Here is a 25,248-nt window from a genome sequence, read left to right on the forward strand (position 1 = left end):
GGGGGCACTGGGATGTGGCCAGATGCCTTGTTGATCACTTCCTCTGCCTGAGGCAGAGCAGTGGCCTCTGGGAAAGAGGCAGGAGTGGGAGACCAGGTCAGGCAGCTCAGGTTTCCAGCTGCCTCGGAGGTCTGGCCAGTCTGCCTGTGTGCAATTGGACACCTTGGCCCAGGCGGGCGATGCTAGGTCCTGATAGGCTAGGCTCAGGGCCATGGCAACAGGTGGCCCGCCCTTCCCCAGACCTGGCACCCGCCTCCCTGCATCCTGGGGCTTTTCTCCTGCAGCAGCCAAAGGGCTACCAACATATCTGACGAGGAGGGCCCTGCTGGCCACCCTGCCCTAGGCTCTGTGGGTAGCATTCAGCGGCTGGGACCCCCCTGCAGAGTTTCCTCGGGCTCAGTGAGAAGGCACCAGGGTCATGTTGGGCAGGATGCTATGCCCAGCATCCGCTTCTCTGGGGAGCACCGAGCCCCCACTGGGCTGCTGAGCTCCCTCATAGCCCTCCCCTCCTACCACCCTACCAGAAGATGTGGCAGGCAGGACCCCCCAGCCATGGAGCAGGGCTGACCCCGGGCAGCAACAGCCAGGTATGATTCTTAAATGTGAGCTGCCTTTGTCTTCTCCCTGGCCCTCAGCTCTGGGGCTGTCTGAGGGGATCACAGAACCCCCTGGCTTCTGTCTCAGCTAGCTCCTTTCCATTTGGATGCCCGGCACTCCCTCCCCTCCCCCCACTGGGGACAGATCAGAGACCCAGGAAAGACAGATCTCTCTGGGTGAAGGAGCGGTAGGGGGAGGTCTGTACAGAGAGAGGCAAGTGAGCATCCCCATCATCCTACTCTGCCAAGTGAGCCGATCAGCAGGAGGGCTTGGGGACAGGGCAGATTTGGAGTGAAGGGACCTGAGTTCGAATTCTGACTCAGCTACTCATTACCTGTTCTGGGGCAAGTGATTTCAACTCTGGGGTGTCAGTCTCTTGGTCTGTAAAATGGGTTGCACCAGATGATCCCTAAGCTAGTTCCTTCCTAGCCCCATTGGGGGGATTCCAATCTTACTCTGCCTTTCCATTTGACCAAGGGGATGTAAATAAAGAAGGAGGCTGAGGAGGGTGTCTGCAGCCCTGACAGATATAGGGCAGCCTGATGGGGTTCCTTCTGTCACCTCAGCAACCAAGGATGACCTCCCTTCTCAGGGTGGGATAGCCTCAGTCTCTGGGTCTCAAGCAAGACTGTGCCCACATCAGCCTGGAACAAAAAAACAGCTGTGGTTTTGGGGTCTCCCCCTGGGTCTGTGTGTCATGGGCTGGGTGAGCCCTCAGGGGCCAGAGCTGGGGTTGTGGGTGAATGGGAGCTGGGGTAGCTGGTATAGCCCCCTGGCTCCCCTCTCCTTCTTCCCAGGCCCAGTCAGTTTTGTTTTTCATTTTATTTTAAATGAACAAGCATTTATTTTCCCTCTTTCCTACCTCCCTGCCAAAAAAGAAGAACCAACAAAACACCTGTTCCGGACATACAGCCCAGCAGAGCAGATTTCCACGTTGCCCCTGCCCCCAAATGTGTGTCTCTCTGTACCGTGTGTCCATCACCCACTCTGTCCCAAGGTGGGCACGCTGGTCACTTTCTGCCCCTACTGACGTCTTTCTCCTGTCTCTTTCTCCACAGCCCGATCTCCTCAACTTTAAGAAAGGATGGATGTCCATTCTGGATGAACCGGGAGAGGTAAGAGGAGCCTCGAGCTGGGGGCAGCTTTATGTGGCTCAAAGATTCAGGTCTGGGTCTCCCGTGCACTCGCCATGTCCCCCCCGCCCTGCCCTCTCCAGGCTCAAAGCCAACTTCTTATATCAGTATTGATTCTAAAGTCAGAGGACCTGCCTCTGTGTGACCTTGGACAAGTCACTTCACCTGGCTCCCAGTTTCCTCTTCCATAAAATACTGGGGTTGGACCTGGGTCTCCTACAGTTTGAAATCTAGGATTTTGTGACCTGGGCCATGTCATTTGACTTCCTGGACCTTGATCTCCCCATCAGTAAAATGAGGGGGTTAGATTAGACTCTGAGCTCTTTTTCGGCTCTGTGCCTCAGTTTCCCCATTTCTGAGGTCCCTTCCACCTCTAGATCTAGGATTCTCAATGAGATTGTGCACATAAAGTGCTTTAAGCTACATAAATATCATCATGATTATTCCTCATACAAACTCTGTAAAGAAATGTTCCAGGTAAGAGGAGAACGTTCTAGGCAGCTGAAGCCCAGAATGCTTTCTGGACTGGACCCACAGCCCTCCAGATGCTTGGGGCAAGGTGGGGGTGGAATGATAGCAATGTTCATGAGATAAACACCAACCAGGATTCTGCTCTCTCCCTGGCTTCCCTGGGGAATCTGCTTAGTTTCCTGCCATTTGGTTTAATGGAATTTAGGTCAGGAGACCCAGGAGGAATTCTCAGTTCTTCTGTTTGCCAGTGTGAGGCTCTTGGGCGAGATCCTTGCTCACTCTGGGACTCAGTTTCTTCCCCTGTAAAATAAGGTTGGCCTGGATCACGGTTCTTATATTGGGGGGAGGGGTCCTGGAGCCCTCTGGTGGCCTAGTGCACCCAGGGCAGCCCTGCTTAGAATCATGGTTTTGAAGGCCTAATCAAGAATACGCAGGATTCCAAAGAAAACCAATAGTACTGAAATCCACTTTTACAGATGCTACCCCAAGGAGCTGGCAGCACCCTGGTAGAGCGCACCTGGATGAAACGCTCTCCAAGGTCCCAACCAGCTGTCCCCCTTGAGGAGCTGCTTCCTCTCCTGGCCTTGGTTCACCTCACTGAGAGGCAGGAGCAGGAGCTCTCTGAGGCTGGACCGACAGCAGGTCAGGTTTAAGGGATCCATTACATTTCACAGGTGTTGGCAGCCAGCCAGACCCAACAGGAGAAATGGGCTCAGCTGTCTCTAGGGGGGTGCTGTTGCCTGCTCCCAGTGCCCGAGCAAAGCCCACCTTCCACTCAAGGCTTCTCATACGGGGCTGAAGGATGGGCTGAGCATGCTGGAGGAGGCAGGGGAACTGACAAGTGGAGAGAGGATACCGGCCTCAGAGACAGGCCAGGGCTTGGTGGGCTGTCTCATCCTCCGTGACCGTTGGGGATAAACCCTCCAGACCTTTGCCCAGCTGGTAAACACTGCCTGGGTTGCACTTCCTCTCTCTTCCTTCCGTCTCCACCTGTCCCATCTCTGGCTCATCATCCCCTGGCCTCAGTAACATTCTCCATTCCCAAAGAGAGCACATAACTGACCACTTATAAGACAGAGAGCTCTTGGCGCTACCCTAGTCATCTCATTTTTACAGATGGGGAAACGGAGGCCAGGGAGGGGAGAGTCCCAGATGCCCAGGATCACACAGCCAATTGGTGGCAGACAGGACACAAAGGAGCCCCAAGTCTCCCCCTCCAGTTCTTTCTGTCCACTCAGTCAGAAGACTTGGGTTATACCCAATAAACTAGCCACTTCCCCTCTGTACTGTACCCTGGGTTTTCCCCTTCAGAAAAAGCAAACCATCTCAGCTGGGGGAGATGGAGCCCTGAGCTTTCTAGGGCAGGAAGCAGACTTGATACACACAATTATCTTAGGTTCTCCACTTCTTCATCCGCCAGGAGACCTGAATTCAAATCTTACCTCTTGACATGTCCTGGTTGTGTGACCCTGGGTGAGTCACCTAACCTGGGTCTGTCTCCTTCCTCTGTAAAATCAAGGTAATCCATGGCTTCTCAGGAACCTTCCAACTCAAGATCTAGGCTCCTTTGGCCTTGGGTGAGTCATTCCCTTGAAGTCTCAGTTTCCCTATCTGCAAAATGAGCAGGTTCAATTGAGTGACATCTGAGGCCACTCCCAGCTCTTGTTCTACTTCTCTGGGTCTCCGTTTCCTCAGCTGTGAAATGAAGGGGTGACCTCTTGCTGGGGCTCTAGGACCCTGATCCTAGGCTTCCCTGGGAGCTCTGTAGACCAGTCCCCAGGTTAGGGAGAGTTGTGCCAGGAGCTGTCTTCCTGTCTCTGTGACTATGTTGCTTGCCCTTGGGCCAGGGACTCCTTCCCAGCTGTTCCCCCAGTTTATTTATCCTCTCTATGCCAGTGGAACCCTTCCCCCATAGTTCTGTCCTGACCCTGCTTCCCCTTGCCGGCGTGTTGGGCTTGGCACACTGCCCTGGAAGGCTTTCAGTACCACCAGGCTTTGAGGACCACTCCAAGCTACTGCCTGGGGAGGAGGGAGCCAAAGTGAAACCAAGCCTGTATAGTTGGCTGGAGGACCTGGATTCAAATTTGACCTTGGCTATTTACTGCTTATGTCTGTCATCTTTCACTCCCTGGGTCTTGGTTCTCTCATCTGTAAAGAGAGGGGAAAGAGGACACTTAGACCCCATGATCCCCAAAGTCTAGGACAAGGGGAGGTGAAATGGGCCTAATTTCCAGCCCATTTGACCTGGTTCTCCCACACTCATCACCTGCTGCATTCAGTCTCCCCAAAGCTTGGTCAGGATTTTCAGTATTTCAAAATGGGGTTAGGCCAAACCTATCCCAATCCATCAGATACTCACCCCACAGTCCTTCCTTCCTACGGGGCTCACGGGACCAAACATGGGCGTGTGCACAAACACACACACATTTACATGACACACCTCAGTGCCAGCTGTTTCCTTTGTAGGAATAATTGTTTGATGGCTCAGGAACTTGAAAGCAGGGAGGGGTCAGAGAAGACAGAACATGGCAGAGCTGGGTGGGGCCTTGGGATCCGAAATGGAGGACCTTGCCTCTTGCCTCATTCAAAACATTGAGGCTGGTCTCCTCATCTCCTTACAATTGTGTGACATCTTCCTTCACCCCAGTGTCCCATGAAGATGTGGCCCCTCTCCTCCTGGGGTCAACCTCTCCACATGTGCGCCTACCATCCCCCCCATTGTCGGTCAATCTCTCCCTGGCCACTGGCTCCCTCCCTGATGCCTAAAAACATCTCCAGCCTTAAAAAGCCTTCACTCGATCTGACCATCCTTACTAGACAATGGCTCACATTTCTCTCCTTTTCTCATCTAAACTCCTTAATAATTCCATCCATGACTCGATTTTTAAAATGAATGTCGAGAATTGTTTTTGCATGTAATTGAGGGAAAATAAAACACGAAATTAAAAATGATTAGAACAAAAGAATTCCATTTATAATTAGTTCCTCCATTTCCTGTCCTCTCTTTTTTTTTTGAGACAATTGATGTTAAGTGACTTGCCCAGGGTCACACAACTAGGTAGTGTCTGAGGCTGGATTTGAATTCAGGTCCCCCTGACTCTATCCACTGCACCACATAACTGCCCATCTCTTGTTTGTTTTTAAACCTCTCTAAAATCTTGCTTCTGACCTCATCATTCAACTGAAACCACGCTCTCTAGTTGTCGATGATTTAATGGCCGAACCCAGTGGCTTTTTCTCAATCCTCATCCTTCTAGACCTCTTAGCGGCCTTTGACCTTGTTCATCACCCTCCCCCTTGGATACCCTCCTGTCTCCTGGTTCTCCTCATCCCTGTGTGACCATGCCTCAATCTCCTTTGCTGGATCCTCACCCATGTCCCTCAAGGGTCTATCCCAAGCCCTCTTTTCTCTCTGTGAGCTCCCGTGCCTCAGTGATTCCCAGATCAATGGATCTAGCCTAGATCCATCCTGAGCTCCAGGCTCACATGACCCACACTGCCCTTGGACACATTACACAGGACACCCCCTGTTCCTCTTGTCCCTGTTACTGAAGAGTACACCCCCTTCCTCCCCGGGCCATGCTCTCCACCTGGGTGTTACTCTTGACTCCTCACTGGCACTCACCTCTCAGATCCAATTACCATCAAATCTTGTTACTAGCTTGACAACATCCCCTGGACACTACCCCTTCTCTCCTTACACTGGCACCACCCTGGGAAGCGGAGTGTTTTCATACAGAGATGGGGAAGGGGAAGGAATTTTGTAAGCCGGAGCCTAAGTCTTTGGCCTTCCAGGATCTCATCTTCTAGAAGAGATAAGACCCACCCACCTGGAACAATTAGCCTGTCTCGAGTAATTAAGTGCCTGGGTGCCTGGTGGAGGCCCTTGAGTGTTAGGGACTTCAGAAAAGGAAAAGCTTAGCGGTTTAGAGGAAGGGTCAGGAGGAGAATTGGGCACATTTTCTATGTAATACCTCCTTTGACGTTGGCAGCTAGATACTAGATACTGGATACAGGGCAGGACCTGGTGTCACAAAGACCTGAGTTCCAATCCAGCCTCAGACACTTGCTATGGGACCCTGTGCTTAACCTGCCTCAGTTTCCCCCATCTGTAAACTAGGATAATAATAGCACCCACCTCCTAGGATTATTGTGAAGATCCAGTGAAATGATATTTATAAAGTGCTTTGTAAATTTAAAGCACTTTAGAAATGCTAGCTATCATTATTGGTGTGCTAGTATCTTTATCCTCCGTTTGACATATTGGGAAACTGAAGGTCAGAAGTGAAATTACTTGCCCTGAGTCACTCGGGTAGAAAGAGTACAGGCAGTATCTGCACTCTGGTCTATGTCCTGAGGCCCCTTTTCTGTCCCATACTCTCTTCCTTATCCCTGGCCTCTAAGGCCTTATCTGTAAAACTGGAGAGTGGACTAGATAAGGCCCTTTCTAGCCCAGTCCTGACGGATCCCTCGGCCCTTGCTCCACATCACTAGCTCTGGACTTAATCCACATGGGCCCAGCCAGGGCCAGGGAGTGAGTGACCCAGCCCTGTTCAGAGGCTCCTCTGCCATCAGCTCCGACATTCTTGGCTTCCCTTCTTCCCACTCCCGGGAGAGATCAGCAGCCAGCAGCGGCGCCAAAAGCTGTCCAGGGCTGGGCTGATGTGGTTAATTCTTCCATGCCCAGCAGCCTCCTCCTGGGCAGGAGAGCCACTTCTGCATCCCTCCAGTGCCCTCTAGAGGCTCGCTGGTGGGTTCTGTGCCCAGTGGTGATCAGAGGCATTGCTAGAAGCTATCCCATCTGGCCCCTTCCTCTCATAGAGGAGAAAACAGGCCCAGGGAAGACGAGGGACTGTCCAAGGTGGAGAAACCAAGACCCAAAAGAAGGAAGTTGCTTGTTTAGTCATGCGACTAGCAAGTCACCAAGTCAGGATTTGAACGCAGACCTCCTGAGCCCTAATCTACTTTCTTCCTTATCAGTTCCCTTGCTGGAGACTTGGAAATCCTTAGGATTGTAGGATTATACATTTAAAGCTGGAAGGTACTAGAAAGACCACCTGGTCCATGAACTTTCATCATTTGACTTTAATATGATTAGTTTCTTCTGTAATTCTGGGTATTTTATATTCATTCGAAAAACGTGGCTTTGAGGAAATGGACTTCACCAGGCTGACTGCCCAAAGGGTCCTGGACCCAAGACTCCATTAACTCTTGATCTAATTCAACACTGCCCTCCCCCCTTTTACTGAAGAGGAAATTGAAGTGCAGAGAGATCAGGGGACTTGTCCAGGGTCACGTAGCTACTAAGTGACAGGGGGTTGCTATCGAGTTCCAGATCCAGTGGTGTTCATCCTCTTAGTAAGAATGAGCAGTTTGTCTTTCCTGAAAGGGGCTCAATAAAGGCAGCACCAGGCACCAGCCCTGGAGTCAGGAGGACCTGAGTTCAAATTCGACTTCAGACACTTGATACTTATTAGCTGTGTGACCCTGGGCAAGTCACTTAACCAAAAAACAAACAAACAAAAACGACCACACTAGCCATGGAATCTGGGGTCTTCCAAGGAGCCCAAGCAATTTTCTGATACAGCCCCAACTCTGGGTAAATGCTTCCCAAACCACTCAACAAGAGGATTTCTTCTCTGAGCTCCCAGGAGGGTAGATTTTCTAACCCTACACACAGGTTTAACTGTGATTGCTATACCAACATTTTCCCATCACCTGGGGTCCTCAGCACACCAGTGAACTTGCTTGGGCCCCTGGGAAGGCTGCCCTCAAGATCCAGCCATCCCCTGACTCTCACCCCCTTACTAACCCCCCTCTCCCAGCCACCCTATAAGATTCCCTAACACTCTGAATTAGATCTCTGTGATCTTTGGCAAGTCAGCCTTCCCAGGCCTCCATGTTCCTCATCTGGAAAATAAAGGATTGTACCCAAGCAGGGTTTCTTAACCTGGGGTCTTTTTGAAAAAATACACTTTGATAACTATATTTTTTAATTGGTTTCTTTTGTAATCTCATGTATTTTTATTTTATGCATTTTAAAATGTTATTCTGAGGTGGGGCCCCCTCGGCTTCACCGGACTGCCTGCCAGAGGTGGGGATCCATGATGCAGAAGGCCTAGATGGGCTCTACAGACCTTGGTGCTCTACATACATGATTTTGTGACCTCCCTGGGCTCTCTGCTATAAATTAAGGAAGTTAAACTAGACGATTTCTCAGTCTGTGGTCCTGTGACCCTACTCTCTGACCTCTGTAGACCAGCTCTGCTTGATGCCCATATTTCAGTGGGGAACTCAAACCCAGATCTCTTGACTCTAAAACTCATGCTTTTTTAAGGATCTTTGAAAGCATCTATCTCTGAGGATTGAGAATGGGATTCCAGGCATTAGACTGCTGTCTGCTTATCCCGAGCACAATTCGAGGCACTAGGAAGTACTAAGTAAATGCTTTGTCATTCATTCACTCACTTCATTCATTCGTAGTGGCCCTAAATTTACTAGAGATCCCCTCCAGCTTCTCCTGATGGTGGAGACTGGGTAGATCAGCTCCTCCTCTTTGTCCCCCTCCCCACAGTCTCCAATCCCAGCCACATGGACACTTCCTCGCCACCCCCACCCAGCCATTAGGTAGATGCAATCATTCCCATGTGGGTCCATTGCTAACCCCCAGCCTATCCCTCCTCCTTACAGTGGAAGAAACATTGGTTTGTGCTGACTGACTCCAGCCTCAAATATTACCGGGACTCCAATGCTGAAGAGGTAATGTCGTGGGGTGAGGTTGGCCTGGGAGCACCTCCCGGCGGGTCCTCTCCACTTGGGTTGGGGTCTTCTTGGAACTTTCACTGAGTAAACAGGAAGAATGCAGTCAGCCCCCTCCCCTTTTTGCTGAAGTGGAGGCCTGGGTATGGGGGGGGGGGCACTGCACGTAATGGCAGATTGGTGACCCTTAGTTTTGCTCAGTTTCCCCATCTCGTTCGTTCTCTGTTTTAAGGGATGACTCTGTGGAAGGGAGGGAGGAAAGATATGTTGGAAAATTAATATTTAAAATATAAGATATTGAATATATTTAAACAAAAGATATGAAAACATAAAGGATGGGGAAAAAGACAAAAACTGAAAGAGAGTGGCCAGGCAAGTTTGACCCTCCTGGCTCCCCTAGCCCCAGGCTGTGTAGACGCCTCTTGCCCAGATTGAAGCTGAATTGGGAAGTGTGTATTTATTAGGAAGGAGGCTGATGGATGATCTGCACCCCCAGCCCATGGCTCTGGCCAAACTGGGCCTGGGTCGTGTGTTTATGGGGTTGAGCAGAAGAAGGAAGACAAGAGGGGCGTGATGGGACCAGGGTGGGCCAGGGACATCCTGACCCCCTGATGCGTTCTGCCTCAGGCTGATGAACTGGACGGGGAGATCGACTTACGCTCCTGTACGGATGTGACAGAATTCCCTGTCCAACGCAACTATGGCTTCCAGATCCACGTGAGTGCAGGAGGGGACCCAGACATAGGCGGGGAATCCTCGAACCCTGAACCAGGCAGAGGCACCCTGTGCTCCAGGGAAACTGCCTTTGGAGGCCCAGGGCCCAGGTTCAAATCTCATCTCCAATGTTTGCTTCTTGTGTGACATTTGGGCAAGTCCCTTAACCCTTCAGAGCCTGGTTCCCCCTCTGTAAAATAAGGAGGCTAGCTTTAAATCCATGATTATTTGATCCTTGGACAAGTACCTTAGCCACTCTGGGCCTGTTTCCTCTCCTGTAAAGTGAAGGGGTTAGGTGATCCCTGAGGTCCCAACTCTAAATCTATAACCCTCTGGAACTGGCAGAATTGAAGGCGGGGGAGAATGGTCAACTAGCCTCTGCTCAAGTCCCTGTGATGACAGAGAGCTCATTGCTGGAGGAGGTAGATGTGAGCAGACCAGCCTCAGCCCTCATGATCTTAGGAAACCCCAGATCCTCCTTGGGACCAGGCCAAGGGATGTTGCCTTCAGGCCCCTAGGCTTTCTCTATGATTTCTTTTGAAACCTCCCTGATCACAAGGCTCCCTCCTCTTTCATCAGCTGGGGTTCCTATACCCAGCTGGTTCCTGGACATTAACGGGTCTGTAAGAGATCCCCAGCTCTCCCCTCCTCCATCCCCCCATCCCCTCTCCTGCTGTCGCCTCATGTAACCAGATGCCTGATTCCAGTGTCTGCTTCCTCATCCCTCTTTCCATGAGCTCCAGACCTCAGGAGGGTTTCTAAGGGTTATCTGCAAGGAGAAAGCATAGGCACGCATTCCAAACTGTTAGACCAGAGGCGGAGGGGAGGGGAGGGCATGGACGGAATGGATGGAGATTTGGAACAGGACAGGGGAGGTACAGTACGTAAGGAGGAGGGCCAGTTTTGGAGGCAGAGGACTCAGGTTCAAATCCCACGCTGCCACCTCCTAGTTGTGTGACCTTGGGTAAATACCTTCCCTGGCCCCTTGTTTCCTCATCTGTAAAACAAAATAACATTCGTGACTTTGAGCTTTTCTGTCCTACCTGGGATTAGAGGTTAAGCTTTGTATCCTAGCGTACAGCACAGTGCCTGGCGTGCCCGTAGGTTTGTTGTTATTCAGTCGTTCCAGTCACGCACAACTCTTTGTGACTCCATTCAGGGTTTTCTTGGCAGAGATATTGGAGTTGTTCATTGACATTTTATGGATGAGGAAACGGAGGCAAACAGAGTTAAATCAAGTCACACAGCTAATAAGTGTCTCAGGCTGAATTTGAACTCAGGTCTTCCAGATTCTAGGCCTAGGTGCCCTAGTAGGTGCTTGACAGGTATTCATTGACTGGCTGACTGCCCGTTGCTTGCCTAGAATTGAACCCACAAAGTAGAAGGCCCTGGTGTAGTGTCTGCCCCCAGCCCAGAGCTTGCTCAGCGGCCCTGAGGAGGCATCTCGGGGAGCTGTCATCCACCCAGCAGGGGAACAGGGCCGGGCTTGGACCAACCTATCCATCCGGGTTTTCTTGCAGACGAAGGACGCCATCTTTACGTTGTCGGCCATGACTTCAGGCATCCGGAGGAACTGGATTGAGGCGCTGAGGAAGACCGTACGGCCAGCTAACGCCCCGGATGTCACCAAGTATGTGCGACAGCGAGCGGGAAGGTGGGTGGCAGGAAGAGGGGGCCGCCTTCCAAAAGCAGGCTCGAGGTCCGAGCACAGAGACCCCCATTTGTTCCTGGAGGCTCCAAGGGCAACGGTCAGCCTTGCTCACAGATGCCCCAGAGCTAGAGAGGGAGGATTTGTCGTTCCTATTTCACAGGCTTGAGGATTGACCCTGTGATGTAATTGTCCAGGGAAATCCCAGGGGAGGAAGCTCTCTCCTCTGATGCCCGCTGGTGCTTTCTTTGGGGGTTATCTTTTACACTGTTGCCAGGGATGGCTGCCAGCAGGGGAAATGAGGCGGCCAGGGTCACGCAGCCAGGCTATGTCAGAGGCAGGACTGGCCTCATCACTTCATGCTGTCCTCTGCCCTTTCAATGATCACCAGCGTATTAGCTGACATCTGTATAACACCTAATGGCAGCTAGGTGGCGCCATAGTGCGTAGAGCACCCAGCATGGAGTCAGGAAAACCTGAGTTCAAATCCAGCCTCAGACACTTACTAGTTGTGTGACCCTGGGTGAATCACTTCACCCTGTTTGCCTCAGTTTCCTCATCTGTAAAATGAGCTGGAGAAGGAAATGGCAAACCACTGCAGTATCTCTGCCAAGAGAACCCTAATTGGGGTCACGAAAAACTGAACAGCACAAAATACCTCAAAGTGTTCTAACCACACCGCATCCTCTGAGTCTCACTATGACCCCCTGGGGGCTGGTTTGATTATTAAAGCCCCATTTAAAAAAATATAGAATATTTTGTTTTTTCCCCAATTACACGTGTAAACAATGTTTAAAGTTTCCAGTTTCTATAGTCCCGTCTTACAGGTGAGAAAACTGAGTCTCAAAGAGGCGAATCACAGCAAGCAGGGTTTGAACCCCAGGCTTGCTGACTCCAAAGCCAGCTTTCTACCTGTGACTTCTGCCTTGTCACGTATCTCAACATTGCCCTAGGATACAAATCTGGGGGAACTCAGAGATCATATATTATGCTCCTCATTTGACAGATAGGGACACTGAGTCTCGGAGAGGGAAAGGGATTTGCCCAGGGTCACAAAGGCTGTAGCTTGCAGAGTGGGATATGAACCTAGGCCAGCCTGACTCTCAAAACCCAGAGCCCATTCTCTGCCTCCTTTCAGACTAGAGAATATCACAAATCTGAGAGAAAATTCAATCCAGGGGGTGTTTATGAAGTTCTTGCTATCAGGAAGGCTCTGTGTTAGGTGCTGGGCACCCAAAGACAAAACCAAAAAAAAGCCTCTGCCCTCAAGGAGTTGCTATTCTCCTGGGGGAGGGTTTATACAAATAAAATAGACTAGAATCTGAGGAAGGAGAGAGCACTGAACTGGGGAGAACCGGGGAAAGCTTCCTGGAAGAGGTGGCCCCTGAGCTAAGCCTTGAATGAAGTTGAGGATGCTAATAGGTAGAGATGAGGAAGGAGTGCATTCCAGGCACAGGGGACACAGCCTGTGCAAAGGTGTGGGGTGGGAAATGGATTGCCAAGTTCAGGGAACAGAAAGTAGGTCTGTTTAATAGTAATCTTCCCAAGCCTTGCTGGGCCACCTGACCACACCCTCCGTATGGACTGTGTTTATTCCCTAGGCTCTCTGACAACAACAAGGAGAATACCATCCATGGGTATAGTTCCCAGAAGGTCTCCTTGAAGTCCGAGGAGCAGCGTCCACCTTCAGACCTCATCGGCCGGGGAACCAACCGGAAGGCGGACGGGCAGCGCCAGTCCTTGGATTATGTGGAGCTCTCGCCGCTAACCCAGGGCTCCCCGCAGCGCCGTGTAGGGAGCCTACGCAGCTCTGACCGAGGAGCCAAGCAGGATGAGCTTGAGAGAGACCTGGCCCAGCGCTCTGAGGAGCGCCGCAAGTGGTTCGAGGCGACCGATAACCGGGCTGGCGAGCCCACGGTGGGCGAGGGGCCGCGCAAGGTCCTGGGGGGGCCCCTCAGCGAGGACCAGCAGAGCCGGCTGAGTGACGAGATTGAGAAGAAGTGGCTGGAACTGGAGAAGCTGCCTTTGAGAGAGAACAAGCGGGTGCCCCTTACGGCTCTGCTCACCCAGAGCAAAGGGGAGCAGAAGGTGCCTTCGGGAGAAGTGACGGAGGCCCTGGAGAAGGAGGTACGGGGCTCTCTGGCGCCTGGTTCTTTGGGGCCGAGGGAGGCTTGAGTCTCCTGGCTTCCTGGCCTTCCAAGAACAGCTGGAGAGCTTGCTGGTGAATCACCAGGGGCCCTTCTGCCCTCAGGAGCTTGCACTGACCACCCCACTCTTCACACAGGTCCAGTCCTTGCGGGCTCAGCTGGAGTCCTGTCGTCTCCAAGGGGACGGTTCCCGGGACACACCCAAACCTCATGAGGATGGCCACGTCCCCCGGGGCTATATCTCCCAGGTAAAGTGCAATGGGACTTGACCAGGGCGTGGAGGGGGAGAGAGGACTGCGGAGCACACGCAGCCTCTCGTCCAAGGTCCTCTCTTTCTGGCTCTCCACAGAAAGCGTAGGTGTTTTCCCATCCCCATAGTTACAGGGGCCGAGCCAGAGGACCAGCTGGAGACCTGCTGGGGTGGGCTCCTGGCATTTGGGCTGGACAGCATCCCAAGTCACAGCACATCAAACAGTCACCAGATATTTAAAAAGCCGCATTCAGTGCGAGATTCTGAAATAAAATAACCACAAAAGCCGATTGTCACGTAGCATTTCAGGCTCCTAAAAGCACTTTTCAAATGCTTCCCCATCTGATCCTCACAACAGCTCACTACAGCCTCAGTCTCCCTATCTGTAAAATGAGGTTTGGAGATTGAACTAGAATGACAGGATCACAGATTTAGACTTGGACTGAATCTAGTTGCCCCATTTTACAGATGAAAAAAACTGAGGCTGAGAGAGGTTAGTCGAGCTTCCTAGCTCATGTGATTTAAATTCAGGTCTTCCTGAGGCCCAAGTACATTACCCAACCACTACCCCATACTGTGTTCCTGGCTCACCTCAGAGCCCCCTCATCTCTAAATCTGATCCGGTGAAGTGGGTGACCTTGATGGGTCCCTAGGAGAGGAGGGTGATGTGATCAGAGCAGAGACATTGATTGGGCAGCCATCCTTCCGATTTTCCTTTTTCTGTGAGCTCACCGCCGTCTTCCCAGTCACCCATCTTTCCAGCTAAGGAATCATCCTTGACCCTTCCCTGTCAATCACACTTCCCCCTCCCCCCCACCCCGCCTTTGTCCAAGCAGCTGCCGAGTCTTGGCTCTCCTTCCAGTCCGTCCCCCTTCTTCCCACCCCCGGCTTCCCCCTGGTTTGAGCCCTTATTCCCTTTCCCCTGGACCATTATCACGATCACTTCCTTCCTAATGGTTCTGCCTGAACCCAGTGTTTCCCTCCTCTACATCAGCCCCCACCCAGCTGGCCAATTGATTTGCTGTTTTTAAAACAGGAAACGATGAATTTCGGTTACATGCAGCTTCTCTGTAAAATGTTCATTCAGTTTCACAAGGGCAGTAACAAAATGACTGTCTTTGCCATCCCCAGACTGATTTACCTAAAATGCAGAGCTGGCATCGCACTCAGAAACCTTCGCCTTCTAGAGCGCGATTCCCACCTGCCTTTCCCGCCTTATTTCCTGCGTCTCCCCTTCAACACTCTGGCCTTCTCGAAATTCCTACGTATTTGAAGTCCCATCACCCACCTCAGGGCCTTTGTCCAAATGGTTTCCCCCAGACCTGGAATTCCCTCACTCCTTGCCTCTGCCTCCCAGAATCCCTAGCTTCCTTCAAAGCTCAGCTCAGATGTTGTCTTGGTCCCTTCACCTCCGGTTGTCAGAGCTCTCTCCTGCTTAAAGTTACTTTGTATTCCCTTAATACATTGTATCCACCTATTTTTGTATGTGTTTGATTTCTCCAGTAGAATGGAAGCCCCGTGAGGGTGAGTGCTGTTTGTTTCTGCCTCTGTATCCCCAGGGCTAGCACGATGCCTAGCGTGGAGCAGGCCCTTATAATAAATGCTTGCTGAGTTGAGCTGAGTTGAGTTGAATTGGAGTAAGTGGGGAGAAAAGGCTCTAGTGAGGGAGGACAGTTCGGAGGCTGTGGCCACAGCCTAGGTGTGGGGTGACCAGATGCTGGTGCCAGCAGGGATGGGCTAGAAAGCCCCACTGGGTGAGATGCTGTGAGGGACAAGGTTGGTGACAGAGAGAAGGAGTCGGAGACCACTGGGGTTTGGAGGCTGCGAGATGTGGGGGGCAGGGACCATTAGCAGGGGCAGGATTGGGGGAAAGCTGGAGAATCTGCCTTTTGCCCTGTCATTGAGCTGCTAGTTCTCAATGGGGAGCCACCTAGCCTTCGTGAGACTGGTGCTCGGGGGAGGTGGTGGGCTGGAGCCACAGAATGTCAGCTTTGGAAGGGGCTTCGGTAGCCAGCCAGCCCAGTGTGCCCTGGACAAGCCTCCCTTCTACAATGTACCGGACGAGAGCTTATCCTACTGCGAACGGAAGACGTTCACTGACGGGGACCCTGCTGCTCTTCTGAGGCAGCCGGCTCCACTCTGGGACACCTCTCCTTGCTGGAAAGTGTTTTCTTTCATAGAACCTAAGTCTCCTTCCTTGTACCTTCCACCCAGGGCTCTTTGTTCCACCCTCTGGGGCCAAGCATAACAAAGCTAATCCTTCTTTCCTATGACAGCTATCACGCTTCCCCCAACCCAAGTCTTCTTTTCTCCTTTCCCCCCTAGACTTTCTTTATTGAACAAACGTGGACATTTCCTTGCACAAAGAGCAGAAGAGGAGGATTGTATATGAAACTCTGAATCTCTTACATGTAGATCATTTCTCTTCTCCAGGCTAAATACACCCACCTCCTCCCATTGTTCCTTGTAAGACCTGGTCTCCCATCCCCTCACTAGCCCTGGTGTCTTTCTCAGGCAGTTACTTTCTTGTCAACAGCCATCCTAAAATGTGGCACCCAGGTGTGATCTGGCCAGAGTAGAGGACTCTAGTGGGTCTGGGCAGGACCATCACCCGCTTTGGGTTTTGTAGACTCTGCAGCCGAGTGCCCCCTGTGTCTCTGACAAATCCCAGGATCTATCTGTCTACCTGGTAAGAGATTACAATTGGGGTCAGTGGAGAAGGCCCCCCACACTGACAAAATCATGGACCCCTTGCATGTTAGTACAAGAAGGCCTTGGGGGTTTTTTTGGCAATTGTCCCACTGGCCCACTGGGCAAATGAGATAATATCTATAAAAGACCCTTAGCATGGTAGACCTGGCACATAGTAGGTGCTTAATAAATGTTTGTTTCCTCTTCCCTTCCCCACCGTTGACTCATTGAAGATACAATCCCCTGAGACCCATGGGGCTTTTTCTCAGGCACTAATTTCTAGCTATATTCCAATCCATCAATTAACAAGCATGTATTAAGTGCACGTACCCCCTCCCACTACTTAGGTAGTTTATTTTAATCCAATGTAGGACTTTTCATTGAAGCATATGACATCTCATATTTGACCTCTCAGCCTCAGTTTCTGCATCTGTAAAGTGGAGGTGATAATGATAGCATCCCCCTCATAGGGCTGATGTGAGGAGCAGATGAGATGATCCATGTGATGGGCTTTGCAAGCCCTAAAGGGCTATTTTACTATTAGCTGCCATCATCATCATCACCATCATGTTATTAGATTCAGCTCAAGGGTCTGGCCAAGATGATCCTTTTGAATCCTGCTTCCATTGTCCAGTTTCATTCATCCTTTTCATCTCTATCTCTTCCGCAGATTTGATCATTATCGGGCTATCAGGTATTCCTCCCTGTGCCTTCACCCAAGTCATCAGACTGTCTTTGTTTTTGTTTTGTATGCCCAGTGCTTGGCACACCGCAAGCGTTTACTTAGTGCCCATTTAATCTTCAGTAAAAATATTGAATGCTGGGACACAAGATTAAAGACCTCTCTCTTTTATGCAATCTGGTGAGATCTATGCATCCCTCCTCAGAACAGTGGGTTTTTAAATGCAGAAAATAAAATACATAGGATTTAAAAAGCAATTATATTAAAATACAGTTATCAGAATATTTTAACTTTTTTTAATCACTTTAAGTACATTTACTCTTTTTTTCTTTGCAAGGCAATTGGAGTTAAGTGACTTGCCCAGGGTCACATAGCTAACGTCAAGTGTCTGAGGTCAGGTTTGAGCTGAAGTCCTCCTGATTCCAGGGCCGGTACTCTATTCACAGCCCCACTAGGCTGCCCCTAGAATATTTTTAAAAACAAGTTCCCAATTCCCAGGCTAAGAACCCCTGCTCTGGGTTGTCTTCAACCCGTTAATCACCATCCTGAGCTCAGTGAGTCGATCAATTCCAAACCCATCAAACCTCACGATCATCTAACCCCCATCCTTCCATCTTGTCCACAAGAGAGAGATTTTGTCGCCAGCTTCATGGAACATCAAGGAAACACTTCAGGCTATGACATACTGGTGCGATCCCAACAAAGATGGAAATTAAGTTTGTCTAGCATTACTCTTTCTTAATCAAGCCATTCTGGCTTATGGTGTTCCTTGCATCCCAAACCATCAGTCTAATTAAAATTAATAATACTGAGGGATGAGGGCCAGACCTGTGATATTACTGCTGTGGGAAAGCTCCCTCTACCAATGCAGGTTGGCACGTCTGGAACTCACAATCTTAACTGCCCAGGGCACATGACCAGGAGTTGAACCCAGATCCCCCAGCTTAGAGACCAGGGCCATTGACTGTACCATGTTGCTTCTTACTCTTAATCTTATCTAATAGTATTAATCCTCCCTCTAGTATTTTGCCAGAAAGAGACATCGAGCTCTCCAGCATGTATCTCTTTAGCATCCACCTTCTTTCCCTTACCCGATGACGTCTGCCCTCCTCCAACGCCGAGGTCTTTTCTCTGGTTCTCGGAGATTCCGGATAGCAGCTTGGCAATCACATCCGCCTGTTCTTTCTGTGCCCTGGGATGTAGTTCATGGGGACCAGGTGACTCATCCTGGTGGAGGACAGCCAGGTGTCCTCTTACTGCCTCCTGCTTATCTTGGGTTGAATTCCCTCATTAACCCCCTTTTCATTCAGTCCTTTCTGGTCTAAGGATCACTCACCTCTGAGAGAAGTTGGGAGTGGAGGGGGGTCTTTTTCTGTCCGTTTTCCACTGCTGGTCATCCCATGTACCCCCAGTCCCAGTCTTGACCCCTCAGTCGGTCTCTTGCCCCCAACATAGTTTAACTGAGGCCCTTTTGGGGTTGTTTTTGGTGTCTGTGGAAGCTGTGGGTCAGCCCGGGCTCCTGGCGCCATCCTGATAGGACTTGGCCCTTTCATATTCGTTCTTGGTAACATAGTTTCTGCTACCATTGCTTGCTTATAATCATTTTTAAATTGATCTCTTGCTTTACATCAACCTCATCTCTTAGTATATTCCCCTACTCCTACCCCCTTCTCTACCCAGTGACCCACCTCTTGAAACAAAACTTTTTTAAGGAAGAAAAAGAAGTTCAGTAAGACCCACCAATACATCAGTGTATTGGTATGAGTAGGTGTGCCCTCCACCACCACCACAAAGAGGACAGGAAGGCTGCTGCTGGTGTGTGGTTTGGTTGTTTCAATCGTGTCCGACTCTTGTGCCCCCGTTTGGGGTTTTCTTGGCAGAGATACTGCAGTGGTTTGCCATTGCCTTCTCCAGCTCTTTTTACAGAGGAGGAAACTGAGGCAAACCGGGTGAAGTGACTTGCTCAGGGTCACACAGCTAGTAAGTGTCCGAGGCTGGATCTGAACTCAGGAAGGTGAGTCCTCCTGATTCTCAGCACAATGCTCTATCCTCTGTTGTTTTCGCAATTCTTTTGCAGATCCAAGTTTGGTCATTATAACTAGACAAGCTTCAGTTTGGTTTTGCATTCCTCCTGTTTACGTTATTGTCGTATAAAGTGTACATTATTACAGTCATGATTTTCCTGATTTGTTCTGTATCCGTTCGTAGAAATTTTCCCATGCCTTTCTGAAATCTGTTTTGTGTGGTGCAGTAATATGCCGTGACATTCGTGTATCACAATGAGCTGAGCCGTGATTGACACGCAGCTATTATTCTGTTTGTCACAAAAGGTGCTGCAATGAATTCGTTGATGTCAATGGGACCTCTGTTTCTGTCTTTGCCCCACCTTGGGATATGCGTCTAGCAGTGGAGTCTCTGCCTAAAAGCGTATGATTCTAAGTCACTTTCTTAGTGTAATTCACAATTGCTTTCCAGGATGGTAACTCCACAGTTCCGTCCCGCAGGCCCGTTTTCCCAAAGTCCTTCCAACGTTTGTCATTTTCTCTTGCTGTCAGACTCGGTCAATTTCCTGGATGTGAGTTGAACCGCCAGAGTTCTTTTAACATGTGCTTCTCTCAGGATCCATGATTTGGAACATTCTTTCGTATGGTTATTGTTGCTCCTTTGCAAAGTGTTGGTTCATATCCTTTGACCCCCTTGCCTATTGGGAAGTTGCTCCTCTTATATGCTTGTAGCATTTTTTTATGTATCTTGGATAATAAATTTTTATCAGTGGTATTTGATGCAAAGATTTTCCCAAGTTAACTGTTTCTCATCTCATTCTATCTGCATTGACTCTGTGCTTGGGGAAAAAAAAAACCTTCAATTTCATGTAATCAAAATTTATATATCTCTTCCTGGATGTCCTTTGGGCATCTCTAATTCTTTCTGGGGAAGACAGGGGGACTATTATTTATTTATTATTAACATTCATTTTTTTTTTTAATTTTGAGTTCCAAATTCTCTCCTTCCTCCACCCACCGAGAAGGCAAGCAATATGATATCAATTAGGCATCTGAAGTCATGCAGAATATAATTTCCTATTAGCCACATTGCTCAAAAAAAAAGAAAGAAAAATAGGAGAAAGTGAAAAAATATGCTTCAGTTTTCACACAGAGTTCATCAGTTCTCTCTCTCTGAATTTAGACAGCATTTTCCATGCTGAGTCATTTGGAATTGCCTTGGATCATTGTATCGATTAGAGGAGCTAAGTCTTTCACAGTTGGTCATTGTTACAATATAGGCATCTCTAATTCAACGTGTCCAAGATGGAGCTTATTCCCTGATACCACTCCAACCTGCTGTTCCTCCATACTTCCTTGTTCCTTTTGAGATTACCATCTTTCTAGTCACCCAGGAGTCATTCTATGAAAGACATTTCCTCTCCCCTACTCACTCTATCCTATCCATTCCCAAATCTTTTTCATTCTGCCTTCATAGCATCTGTAGTATCCATCCCTTCTCCGCTATCAACAGAGCCACTCTAATTGAGACAATTAGGACCCTTTAATTCCTTCATTTTCTCTTGCCTACACTATTGCAGTAGCCTCCTAATTGAGTTCCTGCCTTCCATTTTCACCCCTTTTCTGATCCATCCTCCAGTTGTACCTTGAGCATAATATTCCATCTCACATCTTGTCCCTTTGCACAGACTGTTGCACATGTTTCTACAGGGACATGACAGATATAAAAAGTATTTTATAAAATGTGAACTATGTAGAAAGATGTTTTAAAAATCAAGATTTCACGCTGTTTTTATTAATAGTAATTTTTATCTATTTCTAAATTGTAAACAGTCAAGAACCATTTATAAAATAACAGTTTATATAAATTGTAAACCATATATAAATAGTAATCTATATAAATTCAACATTTGTTGCAGGCATGTATTACAGAACAAATGTAGGCCCTCCTCACCTCCACCTCTCAGAATCCTAGACTCCCTGCTTCTGGAAAACCCAAAGGGTCATTTACCAGCCCCAGTTAAGGAGAGCCCCTCAATGACCATTCTGTTCCGGCCCCTGCAGGAAGCATGTGAGCGGAGCCTAGCAGAGATGGAGTCATCCCACCAGCAGGTGATGGAGGAGCTGCAGCGACATCACCAGTGGGAATTAGAACGGCTACAACAGGAGAAGGAGCGGCTTTTGGCAGAGGAGACGGCGGCCACAGCTTCTGGTGAGCCCCCCTCCTCAGCCTTTCCTGCCCTTCCCAGCCCTGGATGGGAAACCTAGTGAAAACTCAGGGACCGAAGGGAATTCTTATCCATAGACTCTCAGAGGGGGGAGGGGACCTCACAGAGATCATCTGGTCTAAGACACTCATTTGACAGGTGGGGAAACTGAGGCAGAGAAGTTAAGTGACTTTGCCTAAGATGAGGCAATGAGGGGCCAAGCCAAGGGTACTTCACATCCCCCATCTTGCCCCTGCTCATTGAGCCAGAAGGAACATGAACCATCTAGGAGACCAGCTCCCCCATTTTCCAGTGGGGGAAACTGTGACCTAGAGAGATCATAGGCTCGTATATCTTTAGGGGAGAGGACCTCAGAGGCCATCTAGTCCAATCCCGTCCTATCATCATAGAGGAAACCAAGGCTCTAAGAAAGTCAGTTACTTACAGGATCATCTTGATTTAGAGCTGGAAGGGACCACAGAAGGTCAAGTCCGACCTTCTTATTTTTCCATTTGAAGAAACTAGGACCCAAGAAGTTTATGACCAAAAAGACTTCCTCTGAATAACCTGACACATTCTTTTTTTTTTCTTAATGTAATTCTTTTTTTTAATTTTCCCCCAAAATAACAATTTTTAGCATTTGTTTGACACAGCCTTGAAGGAAGGCCAGCTTGGGGCCTGTGTGGTCCTAACGACTGCCCCCTGCCTTCCCCACTCTTCTCCAACAGCCATAGAAGCCATGAAGAAAGCCTTTAAGGAAGAGCTAAACAAGGAACTGGGGAAGACACGGAGTCTTCAGCAAGGTCCAGAGAGCCTCCGGAAACAGCACCAGTAAGAGAATGAGCATGCCCAAGTGGGGTCCATTGGGAGGCACCCCCTGTCTTCCATTGGGAGGCCCAACTGGCTGCCCTTTCTGAGTCAGCTAAGCAGCGGCATGCTGGTGACTATTTAACATCCAGCTCTCTGAGAGGAAGAATTAGGCAGAAGACACACTTCTAAGTACAATCTGCATGATTCAAATTTTCCCCCATCCTTTTCTTAAGCCTAGACAATCAATCAATAAATCCAGCCCTGATTTGTAGGATTTGCTGATTTCTGGGGTGTGGGTACACACCCTGAAGATTTAACCATTGGCTTTTTTGAGCCATTAAAAAGCCTTGCACTAAGTCAATCCTAGTCATCCCCTTCCCCATCTTCATAGAATCACCATCCCAGCCTTTCTCTCCCTTACCCTAGGGATTTCACCCAGCCCTGAGTGTGCTTTAACCTACTGACCACAATATTCCCCAAATTTACTCAAATCTGGCTGTTTACAGTGGCAAATAGCTGCAACCTCACACTTCAACAGTAGATGCCAGTACCCAACATGGATGTGTACATTCGCAGAATGTTGGAATTGGGAGGGGCCTTAGAACATGGAATGTCAGAGCTGGGAGGGGCCTGAGAACAGGGGATGTCAGAGCTGGGAGGGACCTGAGAACAGGGGATGTCAGAGCTGGGAGGGGCCTTAGAACAGGGAATGGCAGACCTGGGAGGGAGCTTAGAACATAGGATGTCAGAGCTGAGAGGGGCCTTAGAACAGGGGATGTCAGAGCTGGGAGGGACCTGAGAACAGGGGATGTCAGAGCTGGGAGGGGCCTGAGAACAAGGGATGTCAGAGCTGGGAGGGACCTGAGAACAGGTGATGTCAGAGCTGGGAGGGACCTGAGAACAGGGGATGTCAGAGCTGGGAGGGGTCTGGGCCAGTGTAACTCTTATTTTAAAAATGAGGAAACAGAGGCTCGAAGGGGATGCTTTGCCCCTGGTTAGGGTTAGGTGTGACTAGAGCCTCAGTTTCTCAGTCCCTGGTTCTGTTTTATTTCTCTTTCTTGACACTCGTCCCTGGCTCATGGCTCTGCAGAGGCCAAGGGGCCTTCCATGAACACCTGGGCTTCATAGAAGCCAGGCTAGGGGAAGGAAGTGCCCCTGTTGTCCTGCCTGGCCCCCTCCCCAGTGAGGGGTCTAAGGGTCATGAACCCCTTCCCCTCCTTCTTGGCCTTTGTGCTCTGACCACCTGGAAGAGGTGGGAGCCCTGGGATGGAGGGTTGGGCTGTCCAGAGGTCGAGGTGACTCTCTCTCTGTCTCTCTCCTCCTTGCCCCTTCTCCCTGGGCACCAGGTCTGACGTGGATTCTCTGAAGCGAGAATTACAGGTTCTCTCTGAGCAATACTCCCGAAAATGCTTAGAGATCGGAGACCTGACCCGCCAGGCCGAGGAACGGGAACGCGTCTTGCGGCATTGCCAGCAGGAAGGCAAGGGGCTCCTTCGACAGAACCAGGTAGGAGGAGTCCTGGGGCAGGGAGGGCAGGCACAGGGAGGGATGGACACGCAGAGGGGCATCCTAGTGTCTGGGGTCAAGATGAAAACTCTTCATGGGCATCTCTTCCCCATCCTTGGCCACTGAAGACTGTCCCCCCACAGTCCAGGGGAAAGAGCAGACTTGCCTCTATCACTTACCACCTGTGTGACCCTGTGCAAGTCACTTACCTTCCCCATGCCTCAGTTTCCCCTGTTGTTAAATGAAGGGTTGGACTAGAGGACCTTGGGGGTCCCTTCTGGCTCCAGCGCTCTGATCCTGTGCTTGCCAGGAGCTTCACTCACGCCTGTCAGAAGAGATCAGCCGACTGAGAAGCTTCATTGCGTCCCAGGCCTCAAGTGATGGCCTAGGACACAACAAAGAGAGAAGCTCCTGTGAATTGGAGGTGAGAGACCCCACCCCCACCCTCATCCTCACCCCCAGTTGCCTCGATGAGGGGAAAGAACCCTGGGTCCCAGGCTGGTTGGGGAGAAAAGGCAATCAATAACACTTTTGTTCAATAAGCATTTATTAAACACCTCCTGTATGCTGGCGTGACCTTGAGTAAGTAATTTCACCTCCTTGGCTTCAGTTTGCTCATCTGTAAGAGATGGGGTTGGGCTAGACATCTGCTGAGGGCTTTTGCATCTTTCAGCCCATCACATGCTTCTATACTGAAACCTTCCCAAGATGTTCACTCCCTTCCTCTGGTCTGGACAGTGTTCTATCAGGGTTGCCTGAAATGGATTGAGAAATCCAATCAATATGTGGCTATCTAATTATTAAATAGTGGCAAACATTAATAATAACCTCCAGCATTTGTCCAGCATTGTAAATAGGATCGAAATCCTGCCTCAGTTTACCTTGGTGGCCTGGGCACCTTTACCTTTCAGGGCCCTAGTTTACTTAGACTAGATGGCTGCTACAGGCCCTTCTGGCTCTAGAACTGAGAACCCTAAGTACTATTATCACCCTGTTTTTAACAGAAGTGCCTTGCCCAGACTCACACACAGTCAAGAAAGGGGGATTCAAGATCTGTCCTGTTCCTGGTCTTATGCTAGGCCCAGGAAGGGAAAAAGAAGCAGGAAATCACGGATCAGGAGCTCCAGGGGCCTTCAAGATTAATCAACAAGCATTTATTAGGCACCTACTATGTGCCAGGCACTGAGCTAGATGGAGAGACCCAAAGACACGAAACAAAACCATCCCTACTCCTAAAAATCACCCAGAACAGGCCCTTCTCTCAGCAGTTGGGGAGTTGTCCCTTGGCCTCCGGAGGGCTGACATGGACACGGGTGGGAGGGGGGCGGCAGGCAAGGGGGCAGGATGTCATCATGCTCAGAGCAGCCAACATTGATCTGGCACCTGGGAGCCCTGGCCCACAGAGGGGGAAACTGAGGTGGGGGGGCGGGGCACGGGATCCTAGGTCTAGATCTAGAGCTATCGGGGGCCCAACCCCTCATCATTATCATGACTGAGAACATTTGCATATTGATTTCAGGTCTGCAAAGTACTTTATAAATATTATTTCATCTGATCCTGGAAGGGAGGTGCTCATATTATCTCCATTTTACACAGTAGGAAACTGAGGCAGATAGAAGCAAAGACATTT

At 49.9% G+C, this 25,248-nt stretch overlaps 1 protein-coding gene across 1 annotated transcript in view; it reads left to right on the forward strand.

Annotated features, from left to right (window-relative positions):
* Positions 1 to 25,248, forward strand: part of LOC118852385 (TRIO and F-actin binding protein) — a 71,191-nt gene that overhangs the window by 40,742 nt on the left and 5,201 nt on the right. The window contains exons 12-21 of the mRNA XM_036762114.1: positions 1,656 to 1,712; positions 8,892 to 8,960; positions 9,588 to 9,677; positions 11,195 to 11,304; positions 12,924 to 13,449; positions 13,607 to 13,717; positions 21,160 to 21,307; positions 22,031 to 22,133; positions 23,459 to 23,618; positions 23,929 to 24,042. Coding sequence (XP_036618009.1) covers positions 1,656 to 1,712; positions 8,892 to 8,960; positions 9,588 to 9,677; positions 11,195 to 11,304; positions 12,924 to 13,449; positions 13,607 to 13,717; positions 21,160 to 21,307; positions 22,031 to 22,133; positions 23,459 to 23,618; positions 23,929 to 24,042 — 1,488 coding nt within the window. The remainder of the gene's footprint in view (positions 1 to 1,655; positions 1,713 to 8,891; positions 8,961 to 9,587; positions 9,678 to 11,194; positions 11,305 to 12,923; positions 13,450 to 13,606; positions 13,718 to 21,159; positions 21,308 to 22,030; positions 22,134 to 23,458; positions 23,619 to 23,928; positions 24,043 to 25,248) is intronic.

The sequence above is a fragment of the Trichosurus vulpecula genome, chromosome 5 (genome assembly GCF_011100635.1).
Source record: "Trichosurus vulpecula isolate mTriVul1 chromosome 5, mTriVul1.pri, whole genome shotgun sequence".
Taxonomy (NCBI): domain Eukaryota; kingdom Metazoa; phylum Chordata; class Mammalia; order Diprotodontia; family Phalangeridae; genus Trichosurus; species Trichosurus vulpecula.